This window comes from Martes martes, assembly GCF_963455335.1.
Source record: "Martes martes genome assembly, chromosome: 15".
In the NCBI taxonomy this organism is placed as follows: Eukaryota; Metazoa; Chordata; class Mammalia; order Carnivora; family Mustelidae; genus Martes; species Martes martes.
In genome coordinates this window covers 57,315,620-57,337,417 of record NC_137903.1, presented here as the reverse complement: position 1 = coordinate 57,337,417, position 21,798 = coordinate 57,315,620, and the positions used below count along the sequence as shown (strand labels likewise).

The 21,798-nt window shown below is 35.6% G+C and overlaps 1 protein-coding gene across 11 annotated transcripts in view; it reads left to right on the top strand.

The window, feature by feature from the left end:
- The window catches only part of CDC42BPA (CDC42 binding protein kinase alpha), a 324,273-nt gene that overhangs the window by 191,204 nt on the left and 111,271 nt on the right, over positions 1 to 21,798 (top strand). For 9 of the 11 annotated variants that reach the window (XM_080824345.1, XM_080824342.1, XM_080824344.1 and 6 more), the window contains exons 12-14: positions 11,204 to 11,337; positions 20,298 to 20,540; positions 20,805 to 20,915. In XM_080824345.1, coding sequence (XP_080680471.1) covers positions 11,204 to 11,337; positions 20,298 to 20,540; positions 20,805 to 20,915 — 488 coding nt within the window. The remainder of the gene's footprint in view (positions 1 to 11,203; positions 11,338 to 20,297; positions 20,541 to 20,804; positions 20,916 to 21,798) is intronic. The other 2 variants (XM_080824347.1, XM_080824346.1) reach the window with 1 other exon arrangement.

Here is a 21,798-nt window from a genome sequence, read left to right as displayed (position 1 = left end):
AATCTTAGCTTCTTTGATCTTTTCTTCTGTTTTCCTAATGTTTATTTCATTTATTGCTGCTCTGATCTTTGTTAACTCCTTTCTTCTGCTAACTTTAGGTTTATTTGTTTCTTTTTCTAGCTGTTTGATGTTTAAAGTTAGGTCTTTGAGACCTATCATTTTTTTATCACCATGAATTTCCTTTCTAGAACTACTTTTGCGATATTCTATGAGTTTTGGTGTATGGTGTTTCCATTTTTGTTTGTTACAAGATTTTTTTAATTTCCCTTTTATTTTTGTGATCCATTGGTTGTTCAGGAGTGTATTGTTCAATTTCTGTACTTTTATGAGTTATCCAGTTTCCTCCTTTATTGATTTCTAGTGTCATAATTTTGTGCTTAGAAAAGATCCTTGGTATGATTTCATTTTTTGCTAAATTTCTTAAGACTTGTTTTGTAAGCTAACTTCTGATGTATCCTGGTCCATATGTGTTTGGGAATAATGTATGTTCTGCTGTTGGATGGAATGTTCTGTATATGTCTGTTAGATCCATTTGGTCTATACTTCACATTCAGTGTTTCCTTAATGATTTTTTTGTCTGAATGATGTATCTATTGTTGGAAGTAGGGTATTGAAGTCCCCTACTATTATTATATTATCTGTTTCTCCTTTCACATCTGTTGTATCTGCTCAATATATTTAGGTGCTACAATAGTGGGTGCATATATATTTACAATTATCTTATCTTCTTTGACGAATTGACCTTTTTATTCTTACACAATAACTTTCTTGTCTCTTGTTACTATTCTTCACTTAACATTTATTCTATCTAAGTATAGCTACCCTTGTTCTCTTTTGGTTTCCACTTGCATGGAGTATCTTGTTTTGTCCCTTCATTTTGAGTCTTTGTGTCTCCTTAAAGCTGAAATGAACCTTTTATAGGCAGCATATAGCTGGGTCTTGTTTTTTAATCCATCCAGACACTCTAGGTCTTTTTTTTGGAGAATTTAATCCATTTATATTTAAAGTAATTATTACTAGGTATGGATTTACTAATGTCATCCTTTTAATTGTTTTCTGATGTTTTATACTTCCTTGGTTTCTCTCTTCCTCTCTTACTGGCTTCATTTATAAATTGATTTTCTGTAGTGTTATGCTTTGATTCTCTTCTTTTTATCTGTTATGTACCTCTTATAGTCATTTGCTCTATGGTTACTGTGAAGCTCACATAATATACCTTTGTTGTAACAGTCTGTTTTATGTTGATACCAATTGTTTATTCTCCTGGTTTATTTTATAATTGCTTTGATTTGAAAGTTGATTTAAAAATTGATTTGAAAAATACTTTTAATGAACAGTATTTTTATCATATGTTTTAGAAACACAAAAACAATATATGTTTTAGAAACACATATTTCCTGCAACTATAAAGTATAATTTAGAAAACTGAAAAGAAGAAAAAAATCCTTGCAGATTTACCCATACTTTATATACTATGCTCTTTCTTTCTTCCTTATATTTCTGAGCTCCTTGTTCTGTCATTTGTTTTCTCTTTAGATACTTTCCTTTTGCCATTTTTTTAAAGATAGCTCTGCTATCAGCAAATTCTCTTAGCTTTTATTCAACTGAAAGTGTCTTAATTTTCTCTTTATTACGGAAGAGTATTTTTGCAAAGCATAGGATCCTGAGTTGATAGTTCTTTTGTTTTCAGCATCTGAAAAATATTGTACCACTTCCTTAGGACTCCCTAGTTTTTGACTGGTGGGGATACTCACCACTATACAAACGAGGAAGGACTCCCTAGTTTTTGAGAAGAAATTCGCTGTTATTCTGAGTATTTTTCCCTTTATCTAAGGTGTTGTTTTTGTCTGGCTGCTTGCAAGGTTTTCTCCTTTTATAGTTTTCTGATGTTTAATGGTGTGTTTTGGCATGGATTACTTTGGGTCTATTCAGTTTGGGATTCATTCATGTGTAGGTTTACGTGTCTTGCTAAATTTGGTATGTCTTTAGACGTTACTTTTTTGAATACTTTTACAGACCTGCCTACTTTCTCTTCTCTTTCTGGGACTCTGATGACATGAATATTAGATCTTTTGTTACCAGCCAACAAATATTTGAGTCTCTTTTCATTTTTGTTTTCATTCTGTTTTTTCTCTGCTGTTCAGATTGGTCATATCTAGTATTTTATCTCCCACTTCACTGATTCTTTCCTCCAATCCCTGTTGAATCCATCCACCCAGATTTTCATTTTATTTATTTCTAAAATTTCCGTTTTGTTTTTTGTAAACCTCTGTTTCTTTGCTGAGACTTCTTGTATTTTTGCCTGGGTCTTCTGTTGTTGATTTATTTCAGATATATTAATAATATCTCAGTGAAGCATTTTTGGCATAGCTATTTTAAAGTCTTGTCAGATATTTTTTAAAAGATTTTATTTATTTATTTTAGAGAGAGAGTTGAGAGAGCATGCTAGCAGGGGGAGTGGCAAAGGGCAAGAGAGAGGGACTCTTTTTTTAAAGATTTTATTTATTTATTTATTTGACAGAGAGAGAGAGACAGACAGACAGTGAGAGAGGGAACACAAGCAGGGGGAATGAGAGACGAAGAAGCAGGCTTCCCGCTGAGCAGGGAGCCTGATTCAAGACTCGATCCCAGGACCCTGGGATCATGACCTGAGTCGCAAGCAGATGCTTAACCAACTGAGCCACCCAGGTGCCCCAGGGAGAGAGGATCTTAAGTGCACAGCCAGACACGGGCCTTGTTCTTATGACTCTGAGATCACGACCTGAGCCAAAATCAAGAATTAGACACTTACCAACTACACCACCCAGGTGCCCCTTGTCAGATGCTATTTCTAGCATCTCTACTATTTTAGTGTCAGCATCTCTTGATTTTCTTTTCTCATTCAAGTTGAGATTCTCCTGTTTCCTGATAGGATGAGTGATTTTCAGTTAGTGACTCTGAATCTTACTTAAACCTTCCATTTTGGCTGGCTTTTCCTAATACCACTCCAGCAGTGGTGGATTGCCAGGTGGAGATAAAAGTTCAGTTTCCCCACTAGGCCTCCCTTGACACCCAAAGAAGGGCTCCCTGTTCTCCCTGGAAGGGGTTGGGTGTTCCAGTCCCCCACCTAGTCTCCACTGACACTTTGGTAGGCCTGGCCTTACTACTGTTGGGCAGTGGTGGACATTCTCACTTCTTCTGACACCATCCCAATGTGGGGACAGTGGAGAAACTCACTGCCATTTGGCGGGGTATGGAAGTGCTAGTTGGCCACATGGTCTCCGCTGACACTGCATGTGGGATGTGCTTGTTAGCAACCAGTGGAGTTGAATATTCTGGCCCTTTGCCAGTCCTCTCTTCATGGTGTTTTGGGCACCTCATCATAGCCTTATGGGATTGGAACTCTAGCTCCTCACATGTCCTTTACTGATGGAAGTGGTCATGGGGGCAAGTTGTTTGTGTTGTTTAACTTCAGTGGAATAGTTACTTCCTGAAATTGTCTGTCTTGCTAGTTTGCTCCTTTCCTGGTACTTTGGGTATAAAGTGTAGGCTTTTATTGGGGCATGTTGGCATTTCTGGGTTGCCAGTTTCTTGAGCTCTGTGTCTAGGAAATATGAACCAGAAAGAAAACCCAGGGAACTTCCCACTGTGTTGGTCCAGCATTCCTGACACCACCATGTCACATTCCCTTGTCCCTGCCAGTCATCTTTTTCTCTCTAAATTTCAATTTTCTCATGTTTGCTCTATATATGATGTCCAGGAGTTTTCACTGCAGTTAATGGAAGAGAGAGAAGTACATCTCTTCCATCTTTCTGGAAGCAGAGGTCCCCTGAGTAAGCTGTTCACATGCAAACCCCATCACATCGCAGCTTCAGCATACATGCTTAGATGTCTTCTGTGGAGCCCCACTGGCTCCAGGATGAGAGTAAAGTTTCTCAGTTTTTTCCAAGGTCCTTCATTATTGCGCATGTATTTGCCTCTCCAGTTTCTCATCTTGTTACTACGCCTCAGCGGCTAATTCCCGCCATAGTGAGCTGCTCTTAGGCCTACTTGATCACCTTCAGAGTTTTTACATACTTTGTGTTGTTTTAACTCTTTTCTTTCTCCAGCCCCTCGTCCGTCCTTCCTTCCTTCCTTCCTTCCTCATTTGTTCATTTTTGCTTGTTTGTTTGCTGGAAACATTCTTCACCTGGCAAACTTACATTCCTCTATAATACATTTTACCACTGACCTAGTTTTTATTTGACTGTTGCTTTACTTCCCTCATCTCACTACTAGACTGTAAGATCTTGAAAGTAGGAACTTTGACCATTTTATTCATGGTTATGTCCAAGTGGTGGAAAAGTATGACACATACAAATCCCCCAGTCAGTATTTGTTGATAAGTGAGTGACAGAAGTGGAACTTCACTCTTGGAAACCTCTGATTGCTTCCTGAGGGGTTTTCCTACGTTGTGCCTTTACGGGCAGTTCCCAGCACACTCATGCCTTATGTATGAATCAGTGGTGCCTGCGTGGAGTTACCATTGAACTCCTGTTGCCTGAGATTTCCTTCTTTACTTTACTCCTTCCTTCCCCCAAACTCATGCTTCTGTGACTGCTCTTCACTTCTGATGTTTCAGCTGTTCCCAGGAGTGGGACGGAACCACTGAAAATGACATTGAGAGAAAGGATAAATCCTCTTTTTAGTATTCTTCCTTCTCGACCTCTCTTTTCTTGGCTGTGTGCAGGTCTCTGAGCCTCCGTTGCACTCCATCTCTTCAGTATCATTTGTTCATTTTTAGACCCTTTTTATTTTGGTAAAATGCATGTAACAATTTTTAAATGTACAGATCAGTGGCATTAAACACATTCACATGCTGTGCAACCATCACCTGTCGTCTCCACGGCCTGTCCTCTTCGCGAACCGAAACTCTCCACCCATCAAATGCCAGCTCCCCATTCCTCCCACCCCCACCCCCTGGCAAGCCCCTGTTCTCCTTTCTGTTTCTCTGAATTTGACTGGGACCTCATTTACGTGCAGTCAAACAATATCTGTCCTTTTGTGACTAACTTACGTCACTTAGCGTAGGGTCTTCAAGGTTTATTCATTTCATAGCTGATGTTAGAATGTCCTTCCTTGGAAAAAAGACGGTCTGTTCAACAAATGGTATTGAGAAAATTGGACAGCCACATGCAGAAGAATGAAACTGGACCATTTCCTTACACCACACACAAAAATAGACTCAAAATTGATGAAAGACCTCAATGTGAGACAAGAATCTGTCAAAACCTTGAGGAGAACGCAGGCAGCAACCTCTTCTCAGTTGCAGCAACTTCTTCCTAGAAACATCGCCAAAGGCAAAGGAAGCAAGGGCAAAATTGAACTATTGGGACTTCATCAAGATAAAAAGCTTTTGCACAACAAAGGAAACAGTCAACAAAACCAAAAGACAACTGACAGAATGGGAGAAGATATTCGCAAATGACATATCAGATGAAGTCTAGTATCCAAAATCTGTAAAGAACTTACCAAACTCAACACCCAAAGAACAAATTATCCAATCAAGAAGTGGGCAGAAGACATGAACAGACATATCTGCAAAGAAAGACATCCAAATGGCCAACAAACACATGAAAAAGTGCTCCACATCACTTGGCATCAGGGAAATACAAATCAAAACCACAGTGAGAGACCACCTCACACCAGTCAGAATGGCTAAAATTAACCAGTCAGGAAATGACAGGTGTTGGCGAGGATGCGGAGAAAGGCGAACCCTCCTAAACTGTTGGCGGGAATGCAAGCTGGTTGCAGCCACTCTGGAAAACAGTGTGGAGGTTCCTCAAAAAGTTGAAAATAGAGCTACCCTATGACCCAGCAATCGCACTACTGGGTATTTACCCCAAAGATACAAATGTAGTGTATCTGAGGGGGCACGTGCACTCCAATGTTATAGCAGCAGTGTCCACAATAGGCAAACTATGGAAAGAGCCTTGATGTCCAACAACAGATGAATGGATAAAGAAGCTGTGGTATATATATACACAATGGAATATTATGCAGCCATCAAAAGAAATGAAATCTTGCCATTTGCAATGATGCAGCTGGAACTGGAGGGTATTATGCTAAGCGAAATAAGTCACTCAGAGAAAGACAATTATCATATGATCGCTCTGATATGAAGAATTTGAGAGGCAGGGCAGGGGGCCATGGGGGAAAGGGTGGGAAAAAATGAAACAAGATGGGCCGGGGAGGGAGACAAACCATAAGAGACTCTTAATCTCAGGAAAGAAACTGAGGGTTGTTGGGGAGTGGAGGGGAATAGACACTGGGGAGGGTATGTACAGTGGTGAGTGCTGTGAATTGTGTTCACAGACCTGTAACCCTGAAGCAAAGAATACATTATATGTTTAAAAAGATTGTCCTTCCTTAATACAGCATCCTGCTGTGTATATGTAAACACTCCATGTTGTTTATTCATTCATCTGTTGGCCAGTGCTGGGGTGGCTTTCTCCTTTTGTTTGTTGTAAATAATGCTGCTTTGCACATGAGGGTACATGTCTTTGTTCAAGTCCCTGCTTTCTCTTCTTTTGGGCACATAGCAGGAAGTGGGATTCCTGAATTTATATGGAAATTCTGTGTTTAACATTTTTAGGAATTGCCACCCCAGTTTTCTACAGAGGTCATACTATTTACATTCCCACCAGCAACATTCATTCATTCTTAATTCAGTCCGTGAACATTTTTATGGACTTCTACTCTGTACCAAAAATTATAGTAGGTACCAGAGGCATAGTGGTCAGGCGGAGGGTAAGAATCATCTGTGTCTCATTCGTAAATACACCCACGCTGCCTTAAACATTTGACAGAAGAGCTAGAGATAAAGCATAGGCTCCCTAGGGACTTGCTTGATGAGTGGCCCTGACTATACTTGTGGCTGTTTAAAACAAAACAAAACAAAAAACTGTCCAAATCACCTTGTAAATGATGTTCCTCTAGCTACTTTTTAAGCCAGATCTTTGTGTGAACAAGTAAGCATCATCAGTGTCTATCTTTTCTTTCCCTATGGCAATGTTTTATAATATATTTAAACTCCTGGAAAAGTTAATAAGTTTGTAATTACTTAAAATTTCTTTTTAAAATCTGCTTTCCTCATCACGCTCCAAGCTCCCAAGAGGGCAAGACAAGTTTCCTTGTGTCAGGTAACAGACACTCAATACATACTTGTTGACCATTTGCAGATAAAACTAGAAATTCATCCTCTCATTAATGTTTTTCCATGAGAAAAGGAAGGAATGGTGTCTTACTTCCTAAATAGAAAAGTTATTGTAACCTATAATGTGCTTTGTATCCCCCTTTCTTTTGTTGCCTCCAGATGGGTAATTTGTTCCTCCATGCTCTGTCTCTTCAGCACCAAACTCACTTTCTTTTTTTTTTTTTTTTTTTTTTTTTTTAAAGATTTTATTTATTTACTTGACAGACAGATCACAAGCAGGCAGAGAGGCAGGCAGAGGAGAAGGGAGGAAGCAGGCTCCCCGCTGAGCAGAGAGCCCGATGCGGGGCTCGACCCCAGGACGCTGGGATCATGACCTGAGCCGAAGGCAGTGGCTTTAACCCACTGAGCCACCCAGGCGCCCCGAGGATTTCTTTCAAAATTTTAATCCAATTCACTGTTTGTGGTAGTAATGTAAACATTCCTGCAACTTAGCCATTTTAGAGTGGTTGGCCAAAATTCAGTGCATTCTGGATTTTTCTAGATTTGGGTTTTTTTTCTTTGGGGAATGCAAAATTCTGTGTGTATCAAATGCAAGTGTAATACTTCTCTTCATATGGTTAAGATTTTATAAATAATTGAGTTTGTCTTCTCCATTTGGTCTACGTGAAACGTGAAAATGTGACATAAAGTTCATATATATACCTAACAACTCCGCTGCAAAGCAGCCAAAGCAAAATGGCTGGGATAGAACTGGAATATAACCTACACTGAAGGAAGACAAGAAACCAGCCTTGAAAGCTGTCAAAGCTATCCCGCAGAATCATTTTGTCATAAATTTTATGTGATGCAGACATTTTATGAAACACTGATTTCCTTTTTGTTTCTAACAAAAAGCAGTTGAGATAAGCGAATGACTCAGTAATTTGCAAAAAACTTTAACCTGCTAGGGAAGAGCTCTTCAGAGTGCAAGAAAGGAAGTGGATATTCTCAGAAGGGATTACAAAACAGGCCATATGACTACTTCATCCTGACATGCCTTAACCATAAAATGGGATTGATGTTAGCCATGTTCACATACTCAATTTTGACACCAAATAATTAGAAATAACAAATTGTTGAATTCTAAAAAAAGTTAAAAACTTAAAGTAACAGAAAAATATCACTTAAAAATGTTTCAAAGAAATTAGTACAAACAAAATTTCCTACATGAAATGCTAAAATTTGAGAAAATGATAAAATATAATTTTCTGAATATGACTCCATACCCTGTGATGTTTAAGGTTAAACATCCTATGATCTTTTAGTGAAACATTCTTCAAGTGAAACATTTGTTTAGACTATTCAAATTATACTATTAGACAAAATGAAAACTGGTTAAATGCAACTTCGCAGATACTTTTGAAAATTGCTTAAAAACGATCGTATCCATTAATGTATCTAGACTTTCAAAATACCTAAGATAAACAAGCTCTTTAATAAATCTATGAGCTTAGGGCACTAAATATCAGTAAATTATTTTATTTAAGCAATCTAGCACCATTTAGTATACGTTACATTAGTGCATTTTAGTGACTTTTTGACCATGAGACTTACCTATACACGTGAAATGGTCTTTTCAAAAGGACTGGTATATTTGAAACACTATTTCATTTATTGAAAGCATTCAGCTCAGTGTGCAGCATTTTATGCACCTGTTCCCACACTTGAATTTGCAAGACCTGAGGATCTTGTTCAAATACAGATCTGATTCATTAAGTCTGGTGGGGCCCAGGATTCTGCATTTCTTTTTTTTTTTTTTTTAATTTTTTATTTCTTTTCAGTGTAACAGTATTCATTGTTTTTTCACCACACCCAGTGCTCCATGCAATCTGTGCCCTCCCTAATACCCACCACCTGGTTCCCCCAACCTCCCACCCCCCGCCCCTTCAAAACCCTCAGGTTGTTTTTCAGAGTCCATAGTCTCTCATGGTTCACCTCCCCTTCCAATTTCCCTCAACTCTCTTCTCTTCTCCATCTACCCTTGTCCTCCATATTATTTGTTATGCTCCATAAATAAGTGAAACCATATGATACTTGACTCTCTCTGCTTGACTTACTTCACTCAGCATAATCTCTTCCAGTCCCGTCCATGTTGCTACAAAAGTTGGGTATTCGTCCTTTCTGATGGAGGCATAATACTCCATAGTGTATATGGACCACATCTTCCTTATCCATTCATCCGTTGAAGGGCATCTTGGTTCTTTCCACAGTTTGGCGACCGTGGCCATTGCTGCTATAAACATTGGGGTACAGATGGCCCTTCTTTTCACTACATCTGTATCTTTGGGGTAAATACCCAGTAGTGCAATTGCAGGGTCATAGGGAAGCTCTATTTTTAATTTCTTGAGGAATCTCCACATTGTTCTCCAAAGTGGCTGCACCAACTTGCATTCCCACCAACAGTGTAAGAGGGTTCCCCTTTCTCCACATCCTCTCCAACACACGTTGTTTCCTGTCTTGCTAATTTTGGCCATTCTAACTGGTGTGAGGTGGTATCTCAATGTGGTTTTAATTTGAATCTCCCTGATGGCTAGTGATGATGAACATTTTTTCATGTGTCTGGTAGCCATTTGTATGTCTTCATTGGAGAAGTGTCTGTTCATATCTTCTGTCCATTTTTTAATATGATTGTCTGTTTTGTGTGTGTTGAGTTTGAGGAGTTCTTCATAGATCCTGGATATCAACCTTTTGTCTGTACTGTCATTTGCAAATATCTTCTCCCATTCCGTGGGTTGCCTCTTTGTTTTGTTGACTGTTTCCTTCGCTGTGCAGAAGCTTTTGATCTTGATGAAGTCCCAAAAGTTCATTTTCGCTTTTGTTTCCATCGCCTTTGGAGACATATCTTGAAAGAAGGATTCTGCATTTCTGACAAGCTTCCAGAGGATGCTAATGCTACTTGCCTGGAAATAACATTCAGAGTAACAGGGTTGTAAAGAATAGAAAATTCCTGGTTCAGAAGTCCACAGTGAATGTGTTTAGATTTTTCTGTTTTTATGGGCTTCAGTTCTTTAATTTGCTAATTTACTTTTGATGCCAGGAATATTTTATATCAATTTATTAACATTTATTTAAGCATGTGTCAAAATTAGTGATTTTATTTTGCTTCCTGCTAACTCTTCTGAAGTGATAATGTTAAGTATTGTTTGATAACCTTATTTTTCCAGTTGGAGAGGCTGATGCAGGAGTTCTGAGCTGTCGTCTTTCTTCTGATAATGACCTTAGGCTAGATACTCAGTTCCCTAGGCCTTAGTTTCCTCTTCTAGATCAGAGGTTTTCAAACACTTGCTTTCAGAAATCAGAGTATGTGCTTCAAATGACCACTAGTGAAACAGGGCTGTGGGTCTGCACCCATTACAAGCACAGCCCTCTTATAATAATTTGACGAGTATCAGCACACGAATGCTAATAACCATCCATAGAAGAACACCGTTTTGTCAGTTTGGTTGGCTTTGTCATTTTTATTACTTTTAAGCTTTTAATTGGTTCTAAAGGTACTTTGTTGGAAGTCTGGTCGTCTTTTTTTTTTTTTTTAAAGATTTTATTTATTTATCTGACAGACAGAGATCACAAGTAGGCAGAGGCAGGCAGAGAGAGAGGAGGAAGCAGACTCCCTGCTGAGCAGAGAGCCCGATGATGCTGCGAGGCTTGATCCCAGGACGCTGGGATCATGACCTGAGCCAAAAGCAGAGGCTTTAACCCACTGAGCCACCCAGGCACCCCAAGGTCGTCTTTTTCTAATAGAAATGTAAGGCACTTTTGTACGCAGGTTTTGCGTATCTCCACACTGGCATTAGCTATGCACCGTCTTTACAGTGAACTTGCTAAGCACTTAATTGTTCAGAGTCATAGTCATAGTGGTATGCGGTGTCCGTGAGCCAAAAACAAATACAGAATACTTTATTTTTAAATAAAATTGGTTGTGTTGAAACCTTGGTTTCAAACATTTGTTTTTATATAAATAGTAAAATAACCACTGTCTTCTCTTTTTAGAATCAAGTCACTTAGAACAACAGCTTGAGGAGGCCAACTCTGTGAGGAGAGAGCTAGATGATGCTTTTCGACAAATCAAGGCTTATGAAAAACAAATCAAAACACTACAACAAGAAAGGGAAGAATTAAACAAGGTAAAAATATGTGGGTAGATTGTTAAAGCTGCTTTTGAATTCTTAAACTTGTTTAGTTTGTATACTGAAAGCTTTCCTAGTGAATTACAGTAACGTAAAGTATATTTTGTCTGTTAAATATTGGTTTAAAGATTTAGGAATTATTTTGGTGTATTTCATTTGATTAGTAGCTAGTAATGAAGTAACTTTTATATTCTCAAGATTTTAAAGTTCAGAATCATTTGTTCTTTTGAGAAGTTAATAATCAAAGGACTTAATTAAAAGTAAATGTTGGGCACCTCGGTGGCTTAGTCAGCTAGGGTCATGATCCTGGAGTCCCTGGATCGAGTCTCACATCCGGCTGAGTCTGCTTCTCACTCTGACCCTCTCCCTTCTCATGCGCTCTCTCTGTCTCTCAATTTCTCTCTCTCTCAAATAAATAAATCTTTTAAAAAAAATGTTATTGAAAAATATTAAAAAGGAATAAGTAAATAGTAAGCCATAGTATCTATGGAAAAATAAAAAATATAGGCATATTTTCATTGTGATTTGCTGATATGAACATTTTTAAAAGATCATAATAAAAAATTTTTAGTGTTTTAATTATCTTTTAAAATGTCAGTTTATCTTTCAAAGCATGGATGAACAAGCTAAATTTATTTTCATAAGAACTTTATGTAACACTCAAACAGTATTGTGAACATCAATAAAATTTATTAATGGCAGAGAAACTCTAACACATTCATTAGGGTTCAAATAACATTCAAGCACCAGAGAATACCTGAACCACCAGTGTATATATTTTGCCTTTCATTAACAAATAAAATAATGTTGGAATTAATACTAGCCAACACAATAAAGAAATGAGTGGTTTTTGGCCTAGTATAAATTGTATTCAATGATGTAATATATAATTGATGATATAATGAATTTCTTTTGGGGGAAGATTTTAAAGTCTTGCTGTCAGTAAAGAAGTGAAGGCAATTAAAAATAAAACCGGGTGTGCTCGCTTCGGCAGCACATATACTAAAATTGGAACGATACAGAGAAGATTAGCATGGCCCCTGCGCAAGGATGACACGCAAATTCGTGAAGCGTTCCATATTTTAAAAAAAAAAAAAAAAAAAAAAAAAAAAAAAAAAAAAAAAAAAAATAAAACCGGGGCACCTTGGGTGGCTTAGTGGGTTAAAGCCTCTGCCTTCAGCTTGGGTTGTGGTCCCGGGGTCCTGGGATCGAGCCCCGCATCGGCCTGTCTACTCAGGGGTGATCCTGCTTCCCCTTCTCTCTCTGCCGGCCTCTCTGCCTACTTGTGATCTCTGTCAAATAAATAAAATCTTTTAAATAAATAAATAAATAAATAAATAAAACAATAAAACAAATAACCTTTTGCTGAGGAAGCTAATAAAAAAGACTAATAGAAAAATCTATAAAGATTAAATTGAATTGATTAGTATATTTTTACTTTTTTAACATACATATTATTTGTTTATTATTACTTTTTTCTTAATGCAGTTATAAGCAGTGTGGTGTACAGATCTATTTAAATTCATGGCCAATCTAATAATATTTTCAATTTATAACATGTTCTATTTGTTTTAATAATATTATAGTAATATTAGTGGTAACTATTATGTATTTTTAAAAAGTAGGATTGTTCAGCCAAACTTAGTAAACATAAAAAGGGATGAGAATCTGATATCTAGGTTTATAGTAACACGTATCTTGCCAATTTTAGTAAGTTTTAAAATTAAAAATCCTTTTAGTTTATTTTGAGAAGAGGATAGTGCTATAAGGAAACATTATATTGATAACAAATTTTAAGTGATTTGCTTAATATCCTACAAGAAGCAGATACTCCTTTTAAGATTTTTTCATTTGATACATTTAAAGAATAAATGTAACTTTATATGAGTTTTGATTCAAATAATATAATGCACATCTCTGAACCTACCATCTCACTTAAGAAATAGAACATCGTCAATTTGTGGCATAGCCCTGGCCAGTTGTTTTTTTTTTATAATCCCTTTCTCCCTACTTCCCTAAAAATGGTAATAACTGTACCGAATTTTATGTCAATCATTTCCTTATGGAAAAAATTTTTATTACATATTAGTATGCCTCTAAATAATATATAATAAAATATATGTATGTGGTGACAGATGGTAGCTACATTTCTCATGGTGAGCACTGAATAAAGGATAGAATTGTCTAATCTCTGTATTATACATCTGAAACTACTATAACATTGTATTTTAATTACACTTCACTAAAAATAAATAAAAATGCCAGTGCCAGATACTGAACATGAGATTATAATCTGATATATTATTTTTGGAAAGCTAATTTGCAGTAAGTATCCAAAGCCTTAAAGTACTGAAATACTTGATAGAGTAAACTCCATTTGTCAGAATTTAAGAAGATAATCAGACGTTCAAAGATTTGCTCACAGAGAAATTTCTCACCACATTTATAAAAGAGAAATATTAGAAACAACTGAAATGCCCAACCAATTCATATGATGGACTAGTGTATAGCCATTGAACTTGCTGGCTAAAGCATTTTTAATGCCATAGGAAATTAAAAGAATATATATATATATTATTTAGTGTTGCTTTTTTCTGAGCTTTATAAAATGGTATATGCAATTTCTTGCAGTTTTTTCCACTCATTATATTTCTAAGATTCATCCAAATAGCTATAAAACATTCATGTAGTTGCTGTATAGTATACCATTATGTGAACACTTCAGAATTTATACCATTCTTTGTGTATAGACATTAAGGTTGCTTATACTTGACAACTACTGTAAGTGAACATTCTTGAAAAACATATATACTGATCTGTACACACTTGCTTATACAAACACGAGTAGAATAGTTGGGTCATAAGTAATGAAAATACTCTATTTTTATTATAATATACTGATTTATACTTTAACTCCCACCACCTAGTGTATATTTAATAGTACTTCATATTATTAGGTATATTATTTTGGACAACCTTAGTTGAAATTGATATTTTAGGTCTAGAATGATATTTTGTTATAAGGTCTTAACTTCTCTAATTACTAATGATGTTGAGTGTCTTATATATGCCCATTTATCATTTGTATTTCTTTTGTGAAATGCCTCTCAGTATCCTTTGTATATATTTTTCTCTTGGGTTGTTTGTCTTTTTCTTAATAGTTAGCTAAGAATTCTTGAAAATTTCTTTATTAATCTTTTGTCAGTTGTGTATGCTACAGATATCTCCCAGTTAGTGGCTTATCTTTTCACTTTCTTTATGGGATTTTGAATAACAGAAGTTCTTAGTTTTAATGTAGTCAAATTTATCAATCTTTCTTTTTAAACTTTTGCTGGCGTGTGTAAGAAATCTGAGGTTAAAAATTCTGTTGTTTTTTTTTTAAGTGTTTTTATTTTGCAGTTTTGAAGTTTGGTCTTTCATATTTAAATTTTTAATACACTAGAAATTTATTTTTTGTATCATGTGAGATAAAGATCCAATTTCAGTTTTTCCTATGTAGCTAACCACTTATTCATTTACTAAATAACCCTTCTTTTCCACAGTGATGTGTGATGTCACATCTCTTGTATGTTACATTTCCATCTATGAATGAGTCTGTATCTCATTCCTTAAAAACTGTGAGGGGATTTTGATTAAAATTGCATTAAATCTGTAGAGTAATTTCAGGAGAATTGACATCATTATAGTATTGAATCTTTAAGTTCTTACTATCCATATTTATGAATATTATTCCAAATGCACATACAGATTTCAAGAGCAGACTATAGTATTATGATATATGTAGAGCAGAAATAACCACATCCCTCTGCTGTATGCTAATTCTTACCTCTGCGGGCAATGCAATGAGAGCTGGATAGATAAAACATGACATATATGGAGTCTGTGTTGTGAGTCTGGGTGTTTATATAAAGCGAGTGGCGGATGCTTCCTACCCCTGCCCGTCCCCTGCCCCAGTCTCCACCCACCCTTCTGAGAGTCTCCTTGGAAATGTCAAGAGAAGGATCTATGACTCTGGAATATAGATCAGTCACTCCAGTGGAAAGATAAGCCCAGAGTCTCAAGCTCTATAAAGAGGATCTCTCCCTGACGTAGGCTCCTCTCCCCACCCCTTGCTGAAGTGTAAGCACATACATTCAGGGTTAAATTTCTCTGGAGTTTCTCATTCTAAATTAGTCATAAATTACAAGACTTCCTTTTCGTCCAGATTCCAGGTTTCAGTAAAATTTGTTTACAAAGGCCTATCCATAGAAAAATATAAAAATATTTTCTCTAGACTCCCACAGTCCTTCCACAAACATGGTATATCTCTTCATGTCTTTAACATGTTTTAAAGTGTTTTTCCATAAAATTTTATCCATGTCTTATTTGCCTTTCTTTAAATTTATTATTCTCTCTATTTTTTTCATATTTTAAATGGTATCTTTAAAATTATATTTTCTTACTGATTTTGTTGCAGCAACATTGCTAAATTCTTGTTAATCGTACTAATATATTTGAAATTCTTTATGGTTCTCTGCAAATAATGACAGTTTTGTTTCTTTTTCTGGTTTTTATGACCTTTCTTATCTTTCCTTGTCTTGCTGTATTAGCTAGAACCCACAGTACAGTGTTGAATAGAACTCGTGATAACAGGCTTCCCTGTCTTATTCCTGATTTCAAAGAAAATGCCTTTACTGGTTGACCACTAATAATGTTTTCTGTAAGTTTTTGGTAAATAATTTTTATGAGGTTAAGAAAGTTATCTTCTGTTCCTATTTTGATAATCATTTTTATCAGGAATGGGTATTGGACTTACCTAATGTGCTTTTTTGTACACTATTGCAACCAATTTCTAGGAGTTTATTGATATATATTGATGTAATTATAGGACTGTTCTTCTTTAGTAACTTGGTTTGGTAAATTACACTGATTAATTTTTTTCTAATGTTAAACCATTTTTGCATTTCTGGGTTAAACCTAAATTTCATGTGTATTATATCCTAAATAATAATATGCTAGTATATGTAACACTTACATAATAGCACTGTTTATTATTATTCTCATTTTATAAATGGTGAGACCAAGCACAGAGAAGGTCAAGTGCACTTGCATAAGTTCATGGAGCTAGAAAGTGTTGGAGCTGGAATTTCAGTACAAGGAGTCTATCCAGATTTCATGCTTATCTGCTTTATATGTCACTGGAGTTGATTTGCTAAATTTTTGTTGTTGTTGGATTTTTTGTTTTCATCAATATGATTGGCTTGTAATTTTTTTCTATTGTTCTGGTGTTTTTACGATGTCAGGGTTATTTTGGTCTCATAGAATGAGTTGGGCAGCATTGCCTCTTTTTTTCTTCTTTATAAAAGTTTGTATACGAGTAATGTTTATTCCTTGAAACACTGGAGGAGTCACTTGTGTAACCCTCTGAGTTTGGAAATTCTCTCCCACTGAGGGGATGGGGAAAGTTTTTTAACTATTGATTTAGGTACTTTAATTATTATAGGAGTACTTGGTCATTCTATTTCTTCATGAAACAGTTTTGATAAATTGTATTTCTGTAGGAATTCATTCATTTCAAAAGCTAACAAATTTATTGACATAAAGTTTTTCATTAGATTCTTCCATTAGCTTTTTTAAATCTCTTCCAGATTTGTAGTTATAACCTTTTTTCTTTCTTAATATTATTTCTTTTTGCATTTATTCTTCTCTCCTTGTTTGATCTCACCAGATATTTGACTGTTTTATTATTTTTCTCAAAGAACCAACTTTTGTCTTCGTTGTTCATTATTCTGACATTTCTGTTTCGTAAGTTTATGTCCTGATTTTTATTATCCTCTTATACTGGCAGAAGCATTAATGTGTTCTGTCTCTTTTTATGCAAAATTTCATTGAATTTATCTTTTTTTTTAGTTTCAATACAAAGATTTCAAGTTATAAATCTCCCCCAAGTAAACCTTTTACTGAATCCTCCAGTTTTAATATATGTACTAAAGATTTTTATTATTTTTTGTTATTTTCATCTTGTTTTTAGTTCTAAATATTTTAATATTCTTTCACTTTTCTCCTCGACCAGTGAGTTATTATGGAATTTAGCCTTTTTATTTTTGATTTCTATTTAAAAGTGATGATATTAGAGAACTTGATCTTTAATATGTTCTTTGAAATCTGCTGAGACTTGTTTCATGGCCTAGACAGATTGTTACATTTTTCATTTTTTATTTATTTTTATTATTTTTTTTAAAGATTTTATTTTTAAATAATCTCTATACCCAACATGGGACTTGAACTTGCAACCCCTGATGAGGAGTCATACACTCTACCAACCAAGCCAGCCAGGCGCCAACCATTTTTAAATGTTCACTATGTGCTTGAGAAGAATGTATGTTCCAATATTGGGTGCAGCTTCTAAATATGACGCTTCATCATCCTCTCTATATTCACTGTTTTTAAACTGCTCAGTTTATCAATGATTATCAGATCGAAATTTCTCATTATGGTCATGTATTTACCAATTTTTCTATGATATTCTTGCAATTTCTTTGTAATCTATTTTGAGTCTATCTTGTGGAATGCATAAATGTTTAGAATAGCATTTCTTTCTAGTGTTGAATTTTATCATTGTGTGGGACGTTCTCTATCATTAATACTTTTTCTATTAAAATCTAGATATTGTTTTTTAATTTGGTATAACAAACTTCACCCTTTTATATTTATTTTGACTATCAATGTGTATAGACATGTTTTTATCAAATTTCTGCTTTATGTTTGTCATGCTTTTTTCGTGCCTTTGTTTCCTTTCTTGCCTTTTTAAAATCGTGGTAAATACATATACTATAAAATCTATCCTAACCATTTTTAAAACACACCATTCAGTAGTGAAAGTACATTCATATTGTGCAACGAATCTCCAGAATTTTTTTCATCTTGCAAAATTTTTTCTTGAATTTTGATTGAAGTGTTTTTCTTCCCACTTTACTCACTACTTGTTTTAATAGTTTCTAGTAGTTGCTCTTGAATTTTGTCATGCATATTTAACAAAGTCTAAATTTAATATCTTAAACCACACCTCCCAAACAATTTAAGGACCTTTAACTCTGTTACCTCTTCCAAATGCCAATGTTGTTTTTTATTAATATTTTACTTATATCCTTTTTGTTTGGAATAAACAAAATATTTTGTTTATTTGTTTGGATATGGGTGAGACATTTTTATAATACAGTCTTATCCACGTGTTTGTTCACATTCACATTTATGTTTACCAGTTTCTTAGTCCTCCATTTGTCTGTCATTAGACTTTGCTTTTATTTTTTTTAATTTTTTTTAGTACATCATTAGTTTTTGATGTGGTGTTCCATGATTCATTGTTTGCATATAACACCCAGTGCTCCATGCAATCCGTGCCCTCCTTAATACCCATCACCCAGCTTGTCCATCCCTCCCTCCCCTGCCTCTCCCCTGAAACCCTCAGCTTGTTTCCTGGAATCCATAGTATCTCATGGCTTGTCTCCCCCTCTGATTTCTGCCCCCTTCATTTTTCCCTTCCTTCTCCGAATGTCCTCCATGCTATTCCTTATGTTCCACATGTAAGTGAAACCATATGATAATTGTCTTTCTCTGCTAGACTTTGCTTCTAAAATTATTTTTCTTTTTCCTAAAGTAAATCTTTAGAGGTTTCTATTTAGTGGAGATCTGATAGTGATAAGTCCTGCCAGTTTTTGTTTATATGAATATAATTATTTAGCCTCATACCTGAAAAGAAATTTAAATTAGTTAATTTAAATTAAAATTTAAGGGCGCCTGGGTGGCTCAGTCGTTAAGTGTTTGCCTTCAGCTCAGGTCATGATCCCAGGTCCTGGGATCGAGCCCCGCATTGGGCTCCCTGCTTGGTGGGAGGCCTGCTTCTCCCTCTCCCACTTCCCCTCCCCCTGCTTGTGTTCCCTCTCTTGCTGTGCCTCTCTGTCAAATAAATAAATAAAATATTTTTTTTTAAATTAAAATTTAAAGTTAAAATACAATTTTAATTACTTACATCATTAGAAACATTTCCCCCTGTTTCTATTGTTACTTCTTAGTCTCTCTTCTTTTGTTTTTGTTTTTGAGGGTGGAAAATATTTTGTGATTTGTCTTTTTTCACCGACTTCTTTTAAGGACATTTATTTTTGTTTGGTGCTACACAGTTTTATTTTTTGAAAGTTTCTGGATTTGAACTTTAAAATTTTTTCTTGCTTCATAAATGAAGAACTTACTGCGTTGATGGATTCGGGTCTTTAATTTTAAAACTTATATTTTTACATTTCTAAATGTTCTACACAGTTTTATAAATCTGCTTGGTCATTTTTAATAGTCTTTTTTTTTTTTTACCTCCTTGAATGTTTCATATGTACCCATTTTATATTAATATTTGATAATTCTAATGTCCAAATATCACTGGTATTTGTTTGCTCTTAAAAATCCTACATTTCATTGAGGCTCTTTACTCAAAAGTGATTTGCATTTTCTTTTGCCAGAAGGCAGACTTGGTGCTTTAACTCCAAGTTTCTCACTTTGATATAGGAGTTTATTTAGCTTTCTCTCCTTGCTTCTGGCCTGAGGTTTAGTGTCCACATAAGAGCATTCCTTATTTTTTGTTATTTGTAATGATTCAGTATAATTTTTAAAAATCTCGCAAGTATCCATTCCATTTCACAAAATCTTTATTTTGACCATTGTATCTGGTGTTCCTATACTCTTCATTTATTTGTAGAAACTAAGATACTGGCAGATTGAATCAGCTGTCCATCCCAATTAGCATCAGGAATCGAGAATATCAACAGAGCACCCTGCTATTAATATCTGTTCAGAAGTAGCTGATTTCTTTTAATTTTGTCCTGAGATGAATAATTTTGGCTCTTCTTGACTTCACGATAGCTGCTTTGATGGCCAAAATTGGTTCCTAGGTTGCAGAATTGGTAACTTATATTCTTTTTACAAAACTGTAGGAACTAGTCCAGGCTAGTGAGCGATTAAAAAACCAGTCCAAAGAGCTGAAAGACGCACACTGTCAGAGGAAACTGGCCATGCAGGAATTCATGGAGATCAATGAGCGGCTAACAGAATTGCACACCCAAAAACAGAAACTTGCTCGCCATGTCCGAGATAAGGAAGAAGAGGTGGACCTGGTGATGCAAAAAGTTGAAAGCTTAAGGCAAGAACTGCGCAGAACAGAGAGAGCCAAAAAAGAGGTTAGTAGTCAGGCAGATTTTCTAGTGCCCGTGGGGTAGTGATTAAAGCTGCTTTTTCAGATTAGTGGAATAATGTATGTCTCCTTCTTTAATTATTGAAAACCATATTTTGTTTTGCTTTGTTTTAGTTCAGTAATTTTATTAAATACGAATTTCAACATTTGAGTTATCTTCTTGTTACAAGGTAAATTCCCATGGGGAAAAGCATTTTATTGGGAAGACAATTATAACCATGACATCTGCTTTTTTCATTTTATTTTAAAGCTGGAAGTTCATACAGAAGCTGTGGCTGCTGAAGCATCTAAAGACAGGAAACTGCGTGAACAGAGCGAGCACTATTCCAAGCAACTGGAAAATGAATTGGAGGGACTAAAGGTAGTGTCTGATTTCACATTTGTGAAGTTAAATTAATTTTCTTCTCTTGAGGCTTAAAAGAAGTGTTAGTTTATGTACTCTCTTTGACGTGGAGTAAAAGCTATCTATCCTTCAAACCTAACATTCTTAATTCTCATTTCTAGTGGGAAGCTGATGTAGACTTCCGCATCATTCTGGAAAGAAAGGGAAGGTTGTGTTTAGTAAGGAGAAGAAATCTATCAGAAAATATCAAATATTTAGGAAAAACTGCCCACCTGGACAAGATGTATCAGTAATCTGCATGGGGTGCATTGTTAGATACCCAGACCCTCATCTTATAAATGACATAGGAGAGGCTCAGGGGTAGCTCCACAGATACTTCTGTTACATGGGTGAGACAATAATAGGCATGGGCTACCACATCTAAGCAGAAGTGCTTACAAGGGAAATCCTTGTGCTAGCTCTGGAGTTAGACTGCTTGGTTTTAACTCCTAGCCTCATTAGTTACTAGCCATGTAATGCTGCAAAACACTTAATCTCTCTGGACTTTAATTTTTTTATCTGTAAAATCCTATCTCATTGGTTTTATTTAAGGAGTATATGCATATATTTGTAAAGTGCTCTCAGCCTTGATAATAATGTTATGTATGTCAAAATGAGAGAATTGGGATTAAATTGACATCCTATTTCTGCAACACTCAATTATAATCTGAACATGATCTCTGCCTTTTCTCCACTCTGACCTTAGCAAAACTGTCTCCTCTGTGCTGCCCACCAGCCTTCACCTACACCCTCTACTTGCTAGTCTTACTCATCTGGCAAATATAAGAATCAAATTGAATGTCATCTCAGGAAGTCTGTACTACTTTAGAATTCTGTTAATAACTTTAGCATAGATTTTATT